We start from the raw sequence: 21,353 nt of genomic DNA, 5'->3' as shown, positions 1-21,353 counted from the left end.
AATAGGTTTACTTGCTCTACTAGAAAGTTACTTTTACTGCAAATAAAACAATGTTTCATGACACAAAAGGTTCGATGTTAAATCCAAATAATGCTCTGCAGAAGCAACGCACTACCCGCTCCTAGTGGTACTGAGGGAGTGGTAACATTTCCAGGTCTCTCTAGTTTTGACACAAAATTTACTTCTAGCCATAAGAGCAGGGCCCAAGGGTCATTTTGCACCAGGCAAGTCACGAACTCCAACACATGCTTGCACAGACGCTGTCTGCAGGCTCCAAGACCTGTCTGCACCAAAGACCTCAAGGTGTAACAGCAGGAGGTGACAAGAAGCGCTGATTGTATTGTCCTAATAACGACATGAAATTTTGTTTTCCAAGGGGAAAGAAACAAACATACATTACTTGCATTCCTCAGTTCCCAAATCCCCAAATCAGATGCAGGGCTAAGAACAAAAGGACTCCACGTGGCAGGCAAGAAACTGAAATATTTATTCACAGCATGTCTGATGCTAAGAGAGTTTTGGCTAAGAACATCTTTTTCAAGGGTTTCTCAGCTATTGTCAGGATTTAAGAGAAGCAAACCCATCATTCTGGGAGAAAACTTTGCCTTCCTTCTTTTTCTAATTAACAAGGGCTCCCCACATCTAAAGAGCACAAAGGAATAAGTACTGCTCTTTATTGTGTAAAGATGTGCTGCTTAACATTTGGAGAGGGTAAGATTAAAAAAAAATAAGTCTTTAAGAAATCAGAAATCCTCCTGTAGACAGACTGTGAAATACACAAGAAAACCAGCTCGTTGAAGTGGAGGAGAAGGAACAGGTGAAGGCAGCAGCGAGGCAACGTATTCCTCTCCCAGCACAGAGCTGAATTGAGTGACGCTGTTCAGCTTGGCACTAGAGGAGATGGGGCGAGTTTCTGGTACCTGGAGATGAATAGCAGCAGCAGTCCATTATTGAATGCTTTATTCTCCAGCGCTGTGAACTTGGGATTCAGCTGTCAAGACAGCATTAGAGAACTGCTGAAGTAGTTTTAAAGTATCTACTTCCTCCTAATGAACAGCCTCGCTGGAATACAACTTCTGTGTTTTAAGAATAAATATATATATATTTTCTCCAGCTCAAGCTTTCAGTATTGATCAGTGAAAGTACTGCAGGGGAAATGGTGGCAGCAGGGGCAGCATGCTGTTGTCTGAGCAGCTTCTTATCCGCTCACACACAGCAGAGGTGGAGCAACTCCCCAGCACCCTCATAAATCTCCACATGGGGTGAGGGAGAGGAAGGACAGGAGGGAGGATGAGAAATTAAAGATTCCCAAGGTCAGTGTGTGAGTGCAGCCGAAGGAAATGGTCAAGATCCTCGCTTCTCTTCATCTTCATACTTTTTCAGACTGATGATGTATGAAAAAGCAGCAGTGTGTCGCTACCACCTGTTCTTCGCTCAGGGTCGCCTTCATGCTCTTGTAGGCCACAGTACCCGTAAGAAACGAGCTGGCTAAGAAATCCAGCTCAAGCCTGGCTTCTTTGCCCCATCACAGCACTGCCCAGCCCTGGCGGAGAAGCTGCTCTCTGATCAAGTCTGTTCTCGTCACCCGCTGCCCAGATCCCCTGAGGCTGTGTCTGCATGGCTGGGTGAAGACATCGCTCCCTGTGCATTGGAGATGCCCAGACACATGTTACGTTTGACAGGATTCAGAAATGTTTTTCTGTGGGTAACAAACACTCAGAGCTCTGACAGTAAATACCAACAGGAGAGAGTCCCAAGAGCTTTCCTGAGGGCTATGAGCTCTTATCCATCAGGCTGTAAAATGACTTCTAATTCAAATGGGAGGGATATTGTTCCCTAAAAGAGCTAATTACATAATAGGTAAGTGCTGTGCAGCTCTAAAATTTTCCTATTTTTATTTTTGCCTTTCTTTTTGTTAAATATGCTGCTGTCAGGGAATAAGTAGGCTACTGGGTCAGATGGATCCGGGGTCCAGGTTCTGCTCCAAATAGTAGGTTCTTCAGAAGATCATGGCATTACCAGGCCCAGGGGGCAAGCCCCTTACATTCTGACAAGTTTTCTGCATCCCTAGAGATTTTACATTTCCAGCTGATCACCTCACCACAGACTGTTACTGCACCCATCACAGAACTTGACATTTTGTAGGATAACATCTCCTTTAAACATAACACTGATAATGCTACAAACACGATTCTCCTGTCTCTGAGTAGTGAGAGGAATGAATGCAACGCCAGTGTCTGAGCTGCTATGCTATTGTAAATTCATTAGTTATACCTCATTTGGACCACTGAAGTAATTACATAAAACCTCTCACACAGTACTTTAAACCCTTTAAATATTCTTTATAACCAAGCAGCAAGAGCAATTCCACAAAGGTAATTTTCATAAATATCATTGTAAACTATATGAGGGACTGTTCTAATTACCTTTTGCAAGCTGGCCTGAGAAATGTCTTGCTACCACTATTTGTAAGCCTCTAAATGACCTGGCACAAAGTTACTTAACAGAACAAATTAATTTTCGATTCAGATGTCCATTCACAGACCAATAGGTCAAACACTAATAAATGTGTTTGTTCTAACTCGTAATACAGGAGGCCCAATTCTGGAGCGTGTCGTACTCACACTGGTGCAAACGAGACTAATCCCCCACAATTACTGGGGCTAAAGCAGCATAAATAAATCTAAATCAAATAAAGAAAATGTTATTTTGCCCTTACTATGATTTCTATGAGTATTTTATAGTGGATGAGAAGTTACACACCTTGCATGTCAGAAAGATTGAACAAGGAATTCCCATTCCTTCTGCAAGAGAAGTGTTGGCTACCTCCAGTGCTGGAAACACCAGAAGGAACAAGACCGATGCAGTGCACCCAGACTGTGTTCACATCTAACAGGCCCAGCCAGGACAGCACGAAGAGCCAACCTTTCCCAGTTACCAGAAGACAATGGAGGCAGAGTAGGGCACAGGTATTACAACTATACCAGCTGTGTTTGCAACAGGAGACTCAGGGGTGCAGAATGCGGAGCAAAAGCTCCCTACCACCTCTGAACAGTGCTAGGGAAAAATGGGGATGCAATTGGGTGGGTCTCCTCCTACCTTCAATGAGCAGCTGATCTGCAGAGCACAGTGCCAGGTGCCCTGCAAGTGCTCCTCACTAGCCATGTACCAAATTCTGACTGTGTTTGGAGTGGCTGCCAATTCAAAACCCAAGCGGCCGTCAGGGTGTCTGTACCCTCTGCTGTCCTCCATGTTTGATGATGGAGAACAGGGCTCACCCCATGAAGATGACCACTCAGTAATTATGAATACATAAAGCATTTTGAGATTGGATTTCCCCATACCCTCAAGAGCTGCCACATCCAAACAAGTGAAACTTGAGCTCTCACACAGTCCTGCATGTTCTCACTTGGCTGCTGAGATATCCCACTGCTTATATCCCAAACTCCACTTTCCATGGGTACAACTGAGGATGCTTTAAGGGCTCTTTTCCCCCATACTCATCCCAGGGAGAGGGCAGAAAGCAGCGATGGCTAACCAGGCCTAAAATCAGGAGCAACAGGCACCTTTCAGAACAATCTCTGGAGAAGGATGAAACTACTTCCATTTTCATCATCCTCCCTTTTAGAAGCGAGAGACTTCTGATCTCCAGCTAGATGTTCTAATTCAGTGTGACACTGAACTCGGTAGCAGACAGACACTCCAGGCACACACTGCTCCAGTTAGTTTGGGAAGTTTTTTGTTTGCTTGGTGGTATATTCGAAAGAGAGAAACTGACCAAGAGGAGGTGAAGACAGGAAAATGAAGAGGATTACACAGGCTACAATTATGAAATTAAACAGAATCCAGCTACGTGAAGTAGAATAAAACTCTGCACTTATTTTGTCACCACAGCTGCCCAGCAGCAGGCAGGCAGTGGGCATCCACTAGCAGAGGTGGGTTTACAGGTCACAGCATGACTAGGAATAAGTGGCACCCACACCACACAGTATTTATCCATATGTATAGTGTGTGAGAGAGATACCAATAAGGTCCTAGCAAGAAACAATTCTTTAGTGTTAAAAGACTGTCCAGAGGAGAGTTATGTGTGACTGCTGGAGACAGAGACCTGTCGTGATGTTCTTTTAAGACCTCAGCCTCCTTTAGTTTCCATATGACCTATTACAGCCCACAAGATGATCCTTTGCCAAGATACCATGATCCCACAACTTTCCTTTGAAGGTAGGCAATTCTGAGTTATAACTGGGAAAAAACAAACCCAAACATATTTGCTATAGGGATTCCATCCAGTGTATAAAAACATGCATACCTACTGCATGTTATCTACTGCATATGCTCTACACAAATACATTACAAAAAAGCACTCTTAATTCTGGAGAGGATAGAAAGTCAGGGATGAGCACAAACCTGTGGGGATCATCAGGGTCACAGTTTGGTAGGAAGTTAGTGACAGCTTCTGCCACTTCTTCGTTTAACAGAACGTCCCAGAGTCCATCAGTAGCTAGGATCAGAACATCATCCGGCCCATGCTCATACTGCAGGAGGTCGTAGACTCTCACCTAAAACACACAAAAAACATAATGAGAGGCATCCCACAGGCGCTGACCCAGCCGGGATGGACCCAAGTGTTCCTGAACGAGGCTGCACAAAGCAAGCCTCTGATCAAAGCAAAGCCTCCCCCAGCCCAGCTGACAGGTCTGCATGCGAAGCTCTCCCCTATCGCTGGCAGGGCTAGTCAAATGGAAGCTGAATAATTCATTTGATGAATTTTTGATATTTTCTAATAAAATATTCACAAATAATTGTTTTCACTATTTGTCCAGACCCATTTAACTCTGCCAAATAAATTGCGTATGTTGTGCACAGCAGAAGGCATCTTGTTCGCCTTTCCAGGCCCGAGGCAGGCGCTGCGCTTCTGAACGACGCCCGGGCAAGGGAGCAGTCCCACCAAAGGGAGAGGAGCTATTTATTTACCTGCTCGGTTGTGTGCATCTCTACGGCATTCAGCGGGTAGAGGCTCACTTGAGATTCTCACAGAAGCGAACCCCGAAGCTTATCTGTGTGAGGCTGTTTTGTTAAAATGCCCGCTGGCTTCAGCACCACAGCCAGGGGGATGGGGCTGGGAGGGGCTGGGAGGCCACCAGCTGAGCCCAAATACGAGCAAAGGTCATCATGAGCATTTTAAAACGAGCCTTTTGGTGGCCGTAGCTCTCCTTCCAGCACACGCTGTATTCCAGCTGACAAAGCGCCTGCTCTTTCGATTCCCAGGCTCCAGCAGGGAGCCCTTACAAAGCCCTCCCAGAGCACTTCAATTACCACAGCAACAAGCCCCATCTGAAAGACGTGTGGCAACCCCGGCACGGCAGTCAGGAGGGAACGATGATCCGCACTGAAGTTTGGCAGCAGCACACCTTGTCACACATCCTGCTCCAGCCTTGGGCTTCACCGACAGCAGCAAGTTGGTCAGACAAGCCTTGGCATTGCCAGAAGACATGGAGCTGTTTTATTCTCCCCCCTGGTGCACTCTCCCCTTAGGAGCCATGGAGCAGGAAATGCACATAAAATGCCTGGACCTTTTAATGTAATTATGATTTTATGGGACTGCAAGCAGCTCTGGAGAAACAATCATCTAGACCTCACTGCTAATCCTTACTTGTTCGCCTTTCACTCAAAAGCACAAAAAGGTCATTTGTAAAATGTAACCTTCATTTCATTATCTAAGGTAACAGCTGAAAAAGGACTTTGGAGAGGATTAAAGTCAAGGCAAGATACTCTCTTCATTAGAGCATATCTCCTTATTCAGATTGAGTGGGAATACTATTATAGAAAAGATCCTTATATGCAGCACAGCTCTCCTTTCAAGCCCCCTGCACAAAAGGCAGCAGTTGTCACAGTCCCCATCTCCCAGAGTTTAGTTAACCTTTAACATTCCAGAGTTTACTGGGCTTCAGGGGATAAATTGGGCAACGCAGCAACCAGCAAGTACACCACACATCCTGGTCAAGTCTCCCAGGTATAAGCAAGTATTTCAGATAGCATCCTGGGTAAAGCTCAGGGATTCACTGAGCAGCAAGCGCCTCATACAAACAACCAAGCTTCTACCATCACAATCTTGTACACTGCTGACAAAAAAGAGCTATTTTAGAGCTGTCCAGTCCATCATAGCTGCAGGTTATGCTTACAGACCGCTTTGCCCAGGTGCAGAAACGAGCCAGCTTCTACCTTTCACAGAGCCCTGCCACCAGCTCCCCTGAGCCTTCCAGCCCCTTCCATTGCCCTCACAAACTTTTGCCCTCTGTAACATCTCTGGAGCAACAGGACAGCCCTTGAAGGCTTCCATAAGTCACCATACTTCTGCCATCCACTGATGTCCTCTTTGATGTGGAGAGCTGGAGACCTGTGAAGTGGTTCAGTTTGACTTCAGCAATCAGTGAATGCAAAAAGCCAGCTACAAGGAAGCAGCAACCACCTCAGCAGCACCAACACCCGTGACAGTAAGAGTTGGGTTACACCACATTTTATCTCGACTGGTACTGAGAGATCTCTGCTGAAATTCAGCAGTGGACGCTCGCCACCAAACCCACAGTCGCCCACGACACCTTTCTGAACACGCATTACGTGGCTCGTCACACAGTGCCTTTTTTCATTACAGGTATTTCTTTCTAATATTGCTCGCCTACACGCAATGAGAAGTGCTGAGTAAAATGCTTTGGGCAAGCAGCAAATAAGCAGGTGGGCCGGTTTTATATTTACATTTCAAACAACCTACCCACCGGACAAAACCTGCGTTTGGCTCACGCAAAGGACCACACCAGCGCTGCGAAGGCGCTAAGGCTTGCCAGGCAGTTCTGTTTGTAAGAGGCAGCCAACACGAGTCCCTGTGGCGTGAAAACTGTTCAGACAAAGTGGCACAAGAGCCTGCAGCCATCTGAGGTGCTCCCAAGCAGCCTGCCTGGGGGAATTCAAGCCACACAACAGTCCGCATTCAGTTGCCTGCACTATTGATTAACCCAGTCTCTTCAATAAATTAAACCCTTTCTTAATTGTATTGTCCCTTTTTATGTGCAGTGTTATGCAGTGCGGCTCCACTGGCAAACGATGAGATCTTTCAATACCACCCTCCAAGTAATTTATATGTAAATAATAAAAAGCGGGTCCCAACACTGCTCCCTGCAGCACTCACCAATTAATCTCCTTTTAGCTTTTTACTGCCACCCTTTGTTTCCTGCCCTTTAGCCAATTTCCAGTAGACTGTGCCAACTTTCCACTTAGTCTATAGCTTCATATCTTTTATATTAATAACCTGTGATGCAGAACAGTTTCTCAAATGCGTTTTTTTTTTCAGAAATCAAAGTGCTCGGGCGAGATCATCTACCACATTTTTATTTTTTTTTAATTCTCTGGTAGACATAACCCTGAAGGACTTCAAGCTACTAAAGCGTGATGTTTGCTTCCTTAAACCACCTTGACTCCCTTTGATCAAAGAGTACTTCTGTAAGTACTTGCCTCACTTGTTCCTTTAAACGCTGTAATTCCCCAAGATTTCTCCAGAAGGCAGATGTGAATCTAAAATGGCTTCCTTTGACATATTTGTGAAGTCGTCACAAAGATTTTTTTAATGCCTTTGGGTGGGGAAAATTTCTCCTTGGTTACCTTCTTACCATTTGCTCCCAGTGGTGGTGTTGGGTTTGTAGTGGCAAGGGCCAGGTGCTGTTGCCGGAGCCACACTGCGTCCACTGAACGGCTGAGCTGCTGCTTGAAAAATTTCAGGATGAAATTCTGCTTTTCCGCTGCAACAAGAAGGCTCTTGCTGAGCTTTAAAAAGCAGAATTTCCTGCTGAAAGCTTTCAAATGAGCTGTTCCATTATGAAAAATAAATATTTAATTCCATGCCAGAGAGCCTCAGCCATAGCTTGCCTGCTTTGTGCTACTCCAGTTCATTATAAAAGGCTCAATTCTCTAGAGCTCACCAACCTGCAGAAGTCCTCCAAATCTGGTCTCGTAACAGCTGAGCCACTGAATCCTGATTACATTTGTCAGTCTTGGCTACATGACTTCTCCTCCCATAGCCTGGCGCTCTATCAAAGCATAAATTCATACCACCCCCAAATTACTTCTATGCCTGTTTCTAGATATAGCCACACGGATGCTTACCTTGCCTTCAGATAAATTTTGGTGGACACGCCATACCAGAGTTTTGTCACCCTGGCAGTAAATACACTGAAAACTCACCACCTTGCCCCCAGATTTGGAAAGGACTCTGTAATTACAGCACGGAAACAGAAGCCAGACTTGGATTCTCCCCATGTCACGGCTCACTGTGAGGCTTCACTTCCTGTGCCTCCCCTTTTCCAGGTCTGGAAACCAGACAACGTGCCTCCCTACCTCTACAAAGACAATTTCCAAATCAAATGCTGCACGAGGGCCAAATGTGACTGCTGCCCGAGGCCACTGCACTTCCAAGCGCCTGGGTGCCCAGATGGCAGCATAAAGAGGTTGATTCTTAATGCTGGTTACTGTGCAAGGTGTCCACATATGGGCAGAACAAGTCAGAGAAGAATGTGAGGAAACAAAGCACTGGAGCCCTCTCTGGGAAGAGAAGGATGAGCTGGTTAAGAGAAGAGGTGTAATGGAAAGCAAGTTGGATCATATTTTTTACTTCCTAATAAAATTCAGGTTATGTTGTTTTTTCCCCCTCCTTTCCCACATCTCTAAATCGAGGTGGCAGGTGCTCTGTCTTTCCTCCTGCTGCCCTAGTACATTTCTACTGAATTTAGCTGAGAAGGGAATATGGAAACAAAGCTAATTTTGCTTCCCTTTAACAAAGCAGTTAAGAGATCCTGAAACGTGGATAGCATACGAACTGAATGACATATTCCAGAATTTGAACACGCGCTCGCACACACGCACTACACACAAATCAGAAAAGCCCATGAGAAGCTGTGGTTTATACACACAGACAAATAGAGCAGCAGCAGCAATCAGCAGAGATGGTACTGCTGAGATACTGCGCTGCAGCTATTACATTCCCCAGAAATGCTGGGTCTCAGCAAGCCAGAAAGAAAAATAAATAGGTAGAACTGCATCATTGTGCTGGCACTAAGCAAAACCATCGGAGTGATGAGTGGAGAGCTGCTGCCTGCCTGGCTGAGGAGAACAGCAGCAGGTCCCAGCAATGGGCACCACACACTCAAATGGGGGAGAGGGACTGGACTGACAGCAAGGAAAAGCGAAGAAGGGGCTGTCTCTGGATCGGCTCCTTTTCCTCAGGGCCAGAATCTCTCAGTGCTTCATTTTTAAATTGATGTTCTAAGATGTTCTAAGCAAGGTCAATTTAATACTTTTGTTCCCTTCTAGCAGTGTTATGCCATTTGTGTGTTTTCACTCTCTCACGCTGCTGTATCAAGCAGTAAGTTCAAGGTCAGATACAGGGTATGGTTAAAACAATGGAAAGGCAGCTGACAGTGGATGGCTCTCAGCATTTGGGCCATGGCAGCAAAGCCTCCTCTTTTTGTGCTCTCACAGGATGGTTTGCCCTTGCTTAATATTTTATTGAAAATGTGTCATCTGTTCCCTGATGTAGGAACATGAATAAAGTTCCAGAGAACAAAGTGAGGTTTGAATGTTTCTTGTTAATAACCAAATACATTCAAACCCATTTAAAAGCCTTTGTATCCCTCACTGCAAGGTCTATGGTGGTCAAACAATAGAACTGTTTTCGTTGAGGCAAGTCAAAACAATGAAGGCACTTAAAACTGGTTTCCAGAGAGGTGAGTAGCAGGTTCACTACCCCTAGTATGGTAAATATTGCCTAATCTCCTCTTTATGTCATCATTTGGGAACGCACATTGCCATTTCTGACACTATTTTGGGTTTGCACAGAACCACCATAAAAAAATTAAGCACTGGATGTGAAGGGGCAGCCAGATGGAAGCATAAAGCACTCTTCCAACGCACTCTTGGCGTTTTCCTACTTAGCAGTTGGATCTGGTACCCTCTGTCTAAAGCAGGATGCCATGCTACCGTGGAAGACATCCAATGCTCCCTTCTGCAGAACGCTGGTTTGTGTCAGCTTCTGTGAAGGCTGCATGATCCAGGCCTCAGAGGGTGTTGGGGCACGTGAAGATGAGGAGAGATGGGTGTCTGCCACACAGAATGGTGAGGCTACGGGATAACTACAGACAAAAGGATGAGAAGGCATCAGTGCTCTGCCTGGGATGTGGAGCAACCAGAGACAGGCACACAACTGGAGAAGGAATTTTTAACATTCAGGAGTCAGATTTTGGAAGAACAAATAAGCACGGTAAGTATACTTGTTTCTCTCCCACAAACCAGATAGTCAAAGCTTGGCTGTTTTACCTCAGGAGATGAGGACAGGAAAGGTTTGATGTAGATATTGGAGTCATGCACCTTCAGGTCGTGGTCTCCCAGTCCTCGGGTCACCCCAATTGTTGCCATAACCCGAGCCTGGAAATAAAGAAATGGGATCAAAACTTGCTTTGTGCATTGTATCACCATGGAAAGAGATAACATTCCTACTTCACAACTGTCACAGCTAGGGATGAACTCTTTTTCTCCCAGAGACTTGAGATCTAACATAGCTAATCAATGTATGAACTTCATTTCCATTTCGCATTTTGTATTTGTGCCCATGCCAGTTTAAGTATGCCCATCCTAGACTGTGAACATCTGTACGGGACTGGGACTATGGAAATCTAACTCAGTTGCCTCACTGTCCCATGGTAATCAATGAGAGCACCCCTTCAGCAAATTACACTAATATGAAGTAAACAGGTTTTATAAAAGGGATGAGGAGCCTAATTAATCACTTAAGAAACCTGTGGCCTCTTCCTTTTGACATATTGCCACATATTTTCTTCATCAAGGCCAAGGCAAAGTGCCAAAGGCCACCTCAAACTGCTGAGTACGCAGAGTGCCAGTGCCCACTGAGCTCTCTGTGGAGAGCTGGTCCAAATCAGGTCTGCTCTTACCTCAGATCTAATGCTTTCTTCGCTAAGCATCCTCCTTTGAGACAGGAGCTGTTTCCCAAGAGGTGCTGGGCTCTTCTTCATTAAAGCTTCTCCAGAGCCTGCCCAGGCAGCCTGCCCCATGGGCACCCCAACTCCCTGCACATCACCTCCCCAGAACACTACCTTTGCCGCAGCAGCTTCTGAACAAGATTGCTCACAGCATCACTAACAGTGCAAGACTGACTCAAAATTATTCTGCCTCCCTAACCCCTGGCTCCATAAGGCAAAAAGAGAGAAAATTTAAAAGATATGCGTGAAACATTTTGCAAATAATTATAAACCTAACCAAATTCAGAGATAAGCTGCAGGTCCGAACCTTTAAAACTTGGGCTAATTCTGAAGAGCGTGTGTTTTTGTACTGAGATAAGAGCCTAATGCAGTAGGGGAGCACTATTTAGGAACACAGTGAGCATACAAATATCGGCAAACTGACACCACTGCATCCTTGTATTGATCCTATTGCTGCATCCAGCTAAGCTTGCTGGGATCAGCACTAATGATCTCACTGTTCTTAATCAGGGAATTGGAAACAAAGTTCACCCAAATGGAAGGGTTCACTTCTTACTTTCAAGAAAAACTATCAGCAATCACATCAGAAAAATTCAACAGTGAGTTCACGTACACTAGCTGAAGAAAACATGTTTAAGGGCTGTTATAATTCCTAAATCCTGCCTTGATCCCTCCCCTTCCTAAATTAGGGTTTTTGCATCTCAGAACACTGTAAAATGTTTTTAAACATCCTTCTGCTTCATTTTCAGCAAACATGACTTATTTTGCTATCTTCAATCATCCTAGTTATATTTTACAATGAAAATAGAAACATTTAAAGTCATCTATTGAAGACGATCTCTTTGCAGCCTAGTTACTTGCAATGAAACAAAACCAAAATGAAACTGAACAGCAAATGACTTCCCTCTTCCCTCCACCCCAGACATGAGACTGATTTATAACTGAACCAAGATACTCTTTCAAGCTGTCAAAACGATAAAATAAAGAGATACTGAGTGGAAAACAGTGGACTGCCACAGGCTAAATCGAGTGGTAAACAGCAGATTTGTTCTTCCTCTGGTCTGAGGAAAGCACATGTGCCCACCTTCTTGCCTTCTCCATATATCAGGGGAAACTTCAAGTCATCTTCCTCAATGGTTTTGTATGCCCTGTGAGGGGGGGACAAACAACATTTACAGAGCTTGAACTCAATTAGTGACCCACTGCCCTGAAATAAGCAGATATGATTATTTAATTATTATTATTATTTTTAAAATCATTATTTTTCCTAGGGACTCTGCCTTTGATCCGAGATGTACATTTCTTTCTCCATGGAAAGATTCTTCCCCGAAGATTTAGTCCATTTCACCACAAAAAAAGTGACCATGAAGTATGTAATGTGCCAACCTGCTCCTATTGCCTGCAAGGAGAAAGAGGTGGACTGGAATAGCATCCTCACCAGGTAACATACTGTGGGTTATGGCAGTAGCTATACCATAACACAGCACCATTAAAGAAATAGGAACGAAACAAAAAGCCAAGAAACCAACCAATGCCTCGATTCACACCGTTAATGTGAAATGGTGAGCAGCAACTGAGTGTGTATGTGGTCGAAGTGTGAAACAGCTCTCTGATCCTGTTCTCACCTTTCAGGACTGCTTAAACTAAAGGCAAGCTTCACATGCTGAAGACTTTTAGAAGGCTATTTAGTGCTCATTTGACCTTGACTGCAACATCCAAGGTTGTCAGAAATTTTACATTTCGCAGCAGTTTTCCAGTGGTCGAGAGACAAGAGAAGTAAATGTTCATGCTCTGATTCTGTTCGCTTCATGCCTGCATACTCTACCTTTTACAGCTGTTGACACTGATGAGGTGAGAAGGTGAGCAATTTTGCAAGTGAGAAATAAAATCAGAAAAATAGATGGCTGTCACTCTCACAGCCACAGAGCCCCATGGCTTGTGTAACATAACCTGGGGTCCCTCTTTGGTCAGAGTACCTCACCCCACAGCTTTGCCAGAGGGACACGCTTCCCTTCACACCACAAAATTGTTCCTCCCATGCTTTCCCCAGGTGTTGTCCTCCCCTCCATTCTACCCCTGCCCCCAGTCCTCAGGGTGATACCAAAATAATTTACTGAGAGCATGGGTCAGCACTCCTTGCTGACATGGAAGGAACAAGCAGGAGAAAGGAAAGGACAGCAGCAGGTCCCTGCCAGCCCCTGCTGCGTGGCTCTCGAGCTGGGCTGCTTGCTTGAGCTCAGGGGAGTTGCATTCAGTTTAAGCAATGGGACACAAACCAGCAGGAAATTAAAAAGTAAAGCTGAAATCCTAGATTGTAGTTTAACTGCCCCCTGCTTCACCAAAATATGGCATAGACCTGGGATCAGTAAATGGTGCTGGATTACACAGCTATGTGTGCTGCAGCATCTAGGCAAACCTCTTAAGTAGTGTAGACCCACTTGAGACCCCCCCCTTTCATTTCTTAGTAACCATAGGTAGGGTCCATATTAGGGCTTTGGGGTAGGGGGAGAAAGGAGAAAAAGAAACCAAAATCCAAAGAAACAGTAGTGAACGACTCCACTCCCATGCTATAAAACATCACTACATGGGAAATCCCTAAGTGGAACCAGGTAAGGTTTGCAAAACACGGTGGGTGTTTCATGGGAGACCAGACAGTCAAGAGTATCTGGGGTACGTGGGTATCTCTACAAGGGATGCTATGGAGAAAGCACTTAAATGGCTTCTGTACTGCGGGAAGGGAAACTACAGCTCTTAAACCAAAGGCCACAAATCACTACACACAGCGAGCATGGTAAAACTTCACTGACATGTAAAACTCGGGTTGGCATTTTCTTGGGAAGGATGAGTCAGTCAGTCACGGACTTTGCTCCCGTTCCTATTCTTACATCCAACAGGCAATAGCTAAGGTCTCCGCCTCACTCACCAGCTGGGATACCCTGGTTTGAACAAGGAGGATAATTTTACCATCACTTTACTTACTCCCTGACTGGTTGTGAACACATCCCAAAGCTTCCCGTTAGAACCACAGCTCTGGAAGCCCTGGCAAAACCTCCCCAAGGAGGAGTCTGAATTCTTCTCATTCCTTTCCTTAGAGGCAGTTGTGCTCCGACAACAAGTAAAACGGTGTCAGCTGAGTCTGTGTTGGTCATCGGAGTTAAATGACTAATCCAAACCATAAACCCAAGGATATAATTCCTATTGGACTTTTAAACTGCTAGAGGTATTTGTTACAAAAAGCAAATACGACTACATTGATGTGACTTAACTATTTACAACCCCCCTTTCTAAAGGAACAAACAAACCCATTCTTTACCTACAGATTATATAATCTGAATGAGAACTAAAAATACTTAAGACCAAAGCCCCCACTTCACATTGTAAGTAGCCAAAACAGGGACCAACTTTTCATCCCACTCTCCCCCCCCCTTCATTTTCCTTTGTAGCACCTCACACCAGCTGTGCTTTAGGAAGAAGGGGAAAAAAGCAGGGGAGGTGGAAAAGAAAAAAGCATCAGTTGGTCTTGTGTCCTTCAAAAGAATGGTCCCCATGGTTAAGTCCAGCATCTTTTATGGACCCACCAAATAGACAATCTTCTTCCACTGTGACACAATGGTGCAGGGATGTTGGTAGAGGCAGTGTTGCAAGGGCTGAAGCTAACTTCTTTCATCAACAGATTAGGAAGGGCATCTGGCTGGCCTACAACCTCCTGAAGCTATGTGACTCAGTCGGAGATGACCAGAAGCCTGCAGCGATTTGTTTCATGGTTTCTCACAAGCAAATCATCTTCTGGGCTCAGAATGTGGGTGCCAAGACTCATCTCAAATGCACTTTTTTTCCTATTGATATTGCTATTGCCTGAAAAATTACCAGCCCTCGAAAAACAATGCTTAGAACTGCAACCGCAGCAGTGGAACTGGCTTGGATACACTGAAAAGCAACCTAAGACACTTGAGAGAAGTACCTAAGCCCTGCACTACTAGCGAAACAGAATTAATAATATATGAGCCTGTGGTTTCCTGCAAAAGAATGATGAAGGACAGCTTTTCAGCTAGCAGCTCTGCAACTGTGCTGGGGCGAAGGAAGGAAGGAAGCTATGAAGTTCCCGGTGATTTATGCCGTGTGAAACCTCCTGTACTTTGTACATGTGTTTATTTCACACAGGCTACAACCTTCTGGACTATTTCACTTGACTTTATGTAGTAAAGTTGCATTTATACCTTCCTGTGCTCTTTAGAGAGAGAGTATGCTGTATATAAAGATGTAATATGGCAATAGGTATATCAAACACAGACATATGGAGAACCTGAGGGGGTTGTTTGGTTCTTTTAATGCCAACACAGCCTTATTCAGACATCCCTGTAACCCAGCCTATCTCGCTGTTTTAACAAACATAAAGGCAGGGTTGCAATCCACTGAACTCCTCATCCTCCTCATCGCCATCCCAGAAGGATTCCACAGACAGCAGGGCACGAGAAGATGGGTTTTAAGGTTATAAGGACACGGCCATACTACTGCTTGCTGCTCTGAATGAGCCTAAATCCTGTCAGTGCTTCTGCCACGTAAACCTCTACTTCTCCAAATGGAAAAACACAGGGGGTGGAGAAGGGGGAGTAGAAAAGGCAAGCTTGTGCCCAGCTAAATCTAGTTGCATTTTTTTCAGTTAACTTTGTTTCTTCTTTTCGTTTCAAAAGAATTATGAAATGCTACTGCTGTCCAAAAATACTGAACTAGGGCTTGACATATGTACCACCCACAAAGTTACATTTGGACTCAGGATCAACATTTTGGAAAACCAGGCCAAATCGCACCAGGAGCCAAAAGAGATGTCAGAACGAAAGAACTAGGACTGACATGATGTTACTCGTATGCAAACTGGAATCTGCTCTAAATACATGGCGAAAAATCACCAGAAGCTGATAAATGCCCAAGACAATCTATGAAATAAATTTCCTACAGTACCTGCAGTTGTTAGCAGTGCTTTAGTACTTGTTAAATAAGAGATAGTCGAAACTACCTGAATATTGCTGGGTCAGAACTTGAAAAACTAGTCAGCTCCCAAACACAAATTTCAGAGCCAAAATCCTAGATAATTTCTTACATATGTTAAGCATTCTCCTGCCATATAATTTGTTCTTAAAATTGATCTTCTGAAAGCAGACAAATTCATGTAAGAGTAGAAGTTGCCGATGACAAAAAAAAAAAATAAAATCTACTTTGTGTTCTCTTTTACAGCAAACTATGCAAGTCTACTGTTCATTGAAGGTATTGCATTGGCATCCCCAGGCACAACAGATGGTAGCAAAAACACAATCTATGCTGACCTGGAAGGCTCAGTTCTGCAAACAACAGGGGAATCCAGACTCCATGCCCACTGTGTGCTCTGCTGTTCCACAGCACTTGGCTTCTGAATGTTTGCTCGTTTTTACATCTCTGCTAGTGACACTTGATAGTAAACTGAGGAACAGCAAAAAGAATTGCCATCAAAGGGCTTTAGCTTGAAGCATAAGGCAAAACCCACTTGTGGCAAGCACAAAGAAAAAGCACTACACCATCAAAAATGTCTTAGTTTATATTGAACACAAGAATGAAGATTCTCCTTTGAGACAGATTTGTGAATGCAGTGTATTTCTAGCTCTACTTCGCTATTATTCTATAAAAAAATAATAATAATAATAAAAAAGACAAAACCAAACCAAACACAAAACAACAAGCACAACAAAACCCCTCCAGCAAACCAACCAACCTCCCATCATCCTGACCTGTGTTACTCAAGCTCGACCTTTCTCGGTCATACCAATAGAAAACTAGATTTTTATCCTTGAGCAACATAAAATTTGAAAGAAACAGTTCCCAGTTCCCCCCCAGTCCTCCCAAGTAATCAGCGGACCGGAGCTACTTTTGAATAACAGAGCTCAAATCACCAACCCAGAGGAACTGATTTTCCTTACTGTCTATCGAACTACAGGTATCAAACCAATGTAAGTGCTTACTACCAAATTTTCCAAAAGGAGAAATGATATGTAGCACAGGTTAGGCAAAGAGCCACTGAAAATCTTGCAATTTATGTCTCAATCCAACCATAATTTTGTTTAAATGTCCTTATATGTGTGCTTTGCAGAGTCAGGCTCTCTAAATCCAGAGAGTGCTGTCTGATACTAAGTACCCTCCAGATATGTTAGTTTTAATGTTTCAGTGCCTCAGTGTCTTTCTCCTATTACTCATCTGACATAGTTTAATGAGGCAAAACTACAATATACAAATACAATAAAAGCACACAAACTACAGCAATGTTTATAAGAGAAAGGATGATGGCAAACCCAGATGGATTAAAGAAGGCATGCATGCACACATGTGCACAAAAGAGTTTTTAGGGACACATCTATTCTAAACAAAGACACTCTAATAATGTTTCTTTCAGGTAAAGAGGAAAACATACAAGTTTTAAAATATCTCTTTTTCGTAGAGAAGGCAGCAACTCCTTTTTCTAAACCTGAAACTGTACAGTGTTTAATTTTTGCAAATTCCAGCTCTGTCTACACATGTATACATTTTAATAAGTTTAAAATCTCTCAGCATGGCTTGCATACAGATATTTTCTCTAGTTTGGTCAAATCAGACTGGTACTTGAGCTGCAGGCTTTTTCTGGAGAGGATGTGTCCCCCAGGTACCAGGTACTGCTGTGACAGTAACTCCTAAGCAAAGTGAACTCCACCCATCTTGCTCAGCCCATTTTACAGACTCGAGCATTGGCATCTTCTCTCAGGCACTTCCCTAAGTGTGGCTGATTTTTTAGTACATTTGCCTCTAATGAATCATTAAAAGAAAGTGGTGGAGGAAAAGCTGGGGAGTGAGTGGCCAAGGACTTAGGGAGCCTTGTTCAAAAAAGCTGATAGAACTGATTCCACAGACTAGGAGTCTTTTGGTGTCATTGCACATGAGGAACCTGATCTTGTGCCGAGGCAAAGCCCAAGCGGAGTTTTGCAGCCACATAGGGACAGGTCTTGGATGCACTGCTTCTGGAAGATGCTCCTGCAGGACACAGCTTGGACCAGATACTTTCTTTCCAGGCTCTCTTGGCCTCAGAAAGGCCATTTACAAAGAACTTTACCTCAGACTTAGTTTCCCCCTTTGTTGCAGCATTATTATTTTTTATATGTTTGCTTCTTCCTGCCCCAAAGACACCGGCTCGGCTCCTGTGGCATGTGTTCCCTTGGGGACCCCAGAGCCATCCATCACCACCAGGAGACTTGCTGTACGCAGCAGGCCAGCTCCCACCTCCTGCTGCTCCTCCAGCAAGGGCTGAAAATCCCCAAAATGCTGGGACTGTGCACGGCGAGTGCCTTGCTACGGGAGTGAAGACAAAAAAGCCAGGCAAGCGGCCACGCACTACGGCTCCTGCTGCAAAAATGACACCCTCTGTCTCCTTTCTCTGGAAAGGCCTAATGCTGCTAAGGTGGCCCGTAATCATTAAATTATGAAAATATAAGTTGCTGGGAGGAAATTAATACCAGGAGTGACTCGGGAAAAGGCTGCTTTTTTTGTGAAGTAATTATGAAATTAAAATTTGATCTCTCCCTGGTGATTGTGCAAAGGATACGGCTGAGGTCTCAAACACAACAATACGGCCGGGGTTTCAACAGAAGAAGCGCAGAAGGTTTCACTCGACAAAAAAGCTCAATTAAAAAATGGGGGGGGGAGGGGAGAATGACTTTTTGTAAATTACATGAATTTGGCTAAAAGGCGTAATCAAGCAGGTTACGGCACAGGGTCTGCAGACTTCCAATTACTTTTTACAAGTTGGAATCAAGCTGTTAGGAAATGCAGCTTATCTGAATAAGACTAATAATGCTAAGCTAATTAGACCCAGCGGCATTAGCCGGCAGATAAATTCAGGCAGAAAGAGGGACAGTGTCACTTTAAATGCTGCCTTGGGATCGGTGGGAAAGCTAATGAGGAGTGTCAGTCGGGGCTGTTTTATTAGGTGGCTCTCCGGAGGATATAGCCCGAGGTTTCTGTAGCAGGGCTTCTGTGCTTGATTCAATAAATCAATTTATATTAAACGGGGGTGCAGCGCAGGCGCCTGCTTCATAAAGCTCCCGGTGGCATTTCTCAATCTGCTTAGGCGCTCCTCGGCTGGGCTACCTGAACGCCGTCAGAGGACATGGAGCAGGGCAGCAAGGAACAAGCAGCCACACTGGCAATATTTGTTCAGTCGGGCTCACGCATTACCAAGCAAAACATGTACATTGGCTCCCGCCGTGGCACTCCGGATCCCCAATAAGTGATTAATGAGACCCTGGGTTTTGTGAGCTGGAGCCTGAACCGCAGGCCGCGAGGCAGGCTGCACAATGAAAGCAAGAGGCATCCATCCCAAACCAAATAAAATGGCTTGAAAAGTGAAGTTGCTTTTTTAATCAGATGCTCAGAGGCTGAAAGACATTCCCTGTTGGAAAAGAAAAGGGCGAGCGCAGAATAGGCTGGCAGCTTGCCAGCAAGTGGCCAATATTGACTCTAGAATAAAATGGTTTTTGCTTAGCGCCGGCCCCAGGGCACCAGCCTTGCTGCTTGGGAATAAATCAGACGCGCAGCGCTTCCCCAGAAGGGGCTGGCCGTCGGGCGGCTGGTCACGTACCACAGCAAGGCCTCTGGAGGCACAGGGCTGCTGCTCAGGGCTCTGCAGCCCCTACAGCAGTAGGGCACGCTCGGGTGGAGCACGCAGTCCTGTCACTCGCTGGGCTTCAGCCCAAAACGCGTGGCTGGGGCTGTGCCGGGTTGAACCGCTTTTCATGGGTCCAGTTCAACTCTGTGCGGTCCTGGAGGGCAAAAGAAGTCACAAACAAATCAGCTGTAAAACCGGACTTTTGTCTGGGGCTCTTTTGCCACTAAAATCTACTGGAGTCAAAACACTGAAGCTTTGATCTGAAAACAAGCATTTAAAGAATCCTACTTTAATGAGAACAGCAGAAAGGCCACTGTTTACGTTCCAAGGAGGAGCAAAAAACTAATTTTGAAACCACAAAAGGCCAATGCCAACTGGTAGTGTCCTCTGTCTGCCTCTGGTTAAACACACTGCTGTAAGGATGCTCTGGTGCTGCAGGAGGCTGACAGAGGAACACTGGGAGAGGCAGCTTTGTGTGTACGCATGCCAGTAAGGGGCACAGTAAACCAGAAAATCTCCGAGCAGGTTTGGGGAAGATGTCTCAGATACGTTCAGTGCAAAGCAGAATTGATCTCACTGGACTTACCCAAGTGTAAAGGAAAACTTGCCAACTGTGTCTTAAATGCTAAATAAAAGGAAGAGACGGAAAACACTAATTCTGTGCAGTCCTTAAAAGGAGCACAGTAATCATCAGGCCTGCTTCTTTCCCATAATTTCTACCTCTTTTAGCACTGGCAGCACTTCGCTCTTGTGGTCAGAGTCCTCCCTGATGCTTCTGTTGCCAGGACATGTCAGTGTCACCAGAAGTACCTCCTTTCTGATACGAGCTTAACCTCTGCAAGCCACGGACTGAAAACCCTAGGCCAGAGATCCAGCTGTGAAAGACTGTTAGTAACACAGATGTCTGCCAGCAAATTACAGCTCGAGACAGCTCGGAGGCTTGTTCAGCAGGAGACACAACTCTTAAGATGCCTTGCCAGCTGCAGTACGCGATCTGTAAGAGTTGCTCAAGCACGATGTGCAGGGGGCGAGGGTGCCAAAGGGGCAGCTCATGGTCAGCTCCCACCTAGATGGGATTTATTTTATATGTATTTAATACAGCGGATTTCCTGTCCCAAATCCCACGGGAGTAAAGGGAGAAAGGGTGAAGGGTGGGAGAGCTGGGGGGGGGAAGGGAAAGGCTGGTCTCAAAGCAGTTATGGGCAGCCTGGACTAGTGATGCAGCACACATTGCTGGATCAGTGGTTGTCCTAATGCTGTGGGGAAACTTGGCAGCTCTGCTACCACTGTGGGCTGTTGAGACAAAGCCAGTGTGGAAACTTCACAGGGAAAAAATAAAAAGAAAGAAAGAAAAAGAAAAACGAGAAAAGAGAAAAGAAAAAAAAAAAAAAAGGCCAAATGCATTATGACAGACCCAAAGACAATAACCTTTTGTAATCCAAACGAGCTGGGCAAGCCAATTCATTGTTGAGAATCTGAAAAGCTCCAGAGCACAGGAGAAGGGTAAAAAAGAAAAGAAAAAAAAAACAAAACTTATACAGCTTCTAATAGAAAACACAGAAAGTGTCCTGAATTTTAAAATAAAGCAGTTCATTTTCGTGAGGAAACATCACAGTGCTGAGTTTTACACCCTCCCACTAAAGGATGCAAGGAAG

At 44.8% G+C, this 21,353-nt stretch overlaps 1 protein-coding gene across 1 annotated transcript in view; it reads right to left on the bottom strand.

The window, feature by feature from the left end:
- Nucleotides 1-21,353, bottom strand: part of PPM1H (protein phosphatase, Mg2+/Mn2+ dependent 1H) — a 138,398-nt gene that overhangs the window by 6,688 nt on the left and 110,357 nt on the right. Inside the window, exons 7-9 of the mRNA XM_084517001.1 lie at nucleotides 12,124-12,187; nucleotides 10,360-10,467; nucleotides 4,408-4,559 (exon numbers count right to left, since the gene is read on the bottom strand). Of these exons, the coding sequence (XP_084373127.1) occupies nucleotides 4,408-4,559; nucleotides 10,360-10,467; nucleotides 12,124-12,187 (324 nt within the window). The remainder of the gene's footprint in view (nucleotides 1-4,407; nucleotides 4,560-10,359; nucleotides 10,468-12,123; nucleotides 12,188-21,353) is intronic.

This window comes from Aythya ferina, assembly GCF_964211825.1.
Source record: "Aythya ferina genome assembly, chromosome: 1".
NCBI classification, from domain to species: domain Eukaryota; kingdom Metazoa; phylum Chordata; class Aves; order Anseriformes; family Anatidae; genus Aythya; species Aythya ferina.
The sequence above is the reverse complement of the archived record's forward strand: the minus strand, read 5'-3'. Positions and strand labels throughout refer to the sequence as shown.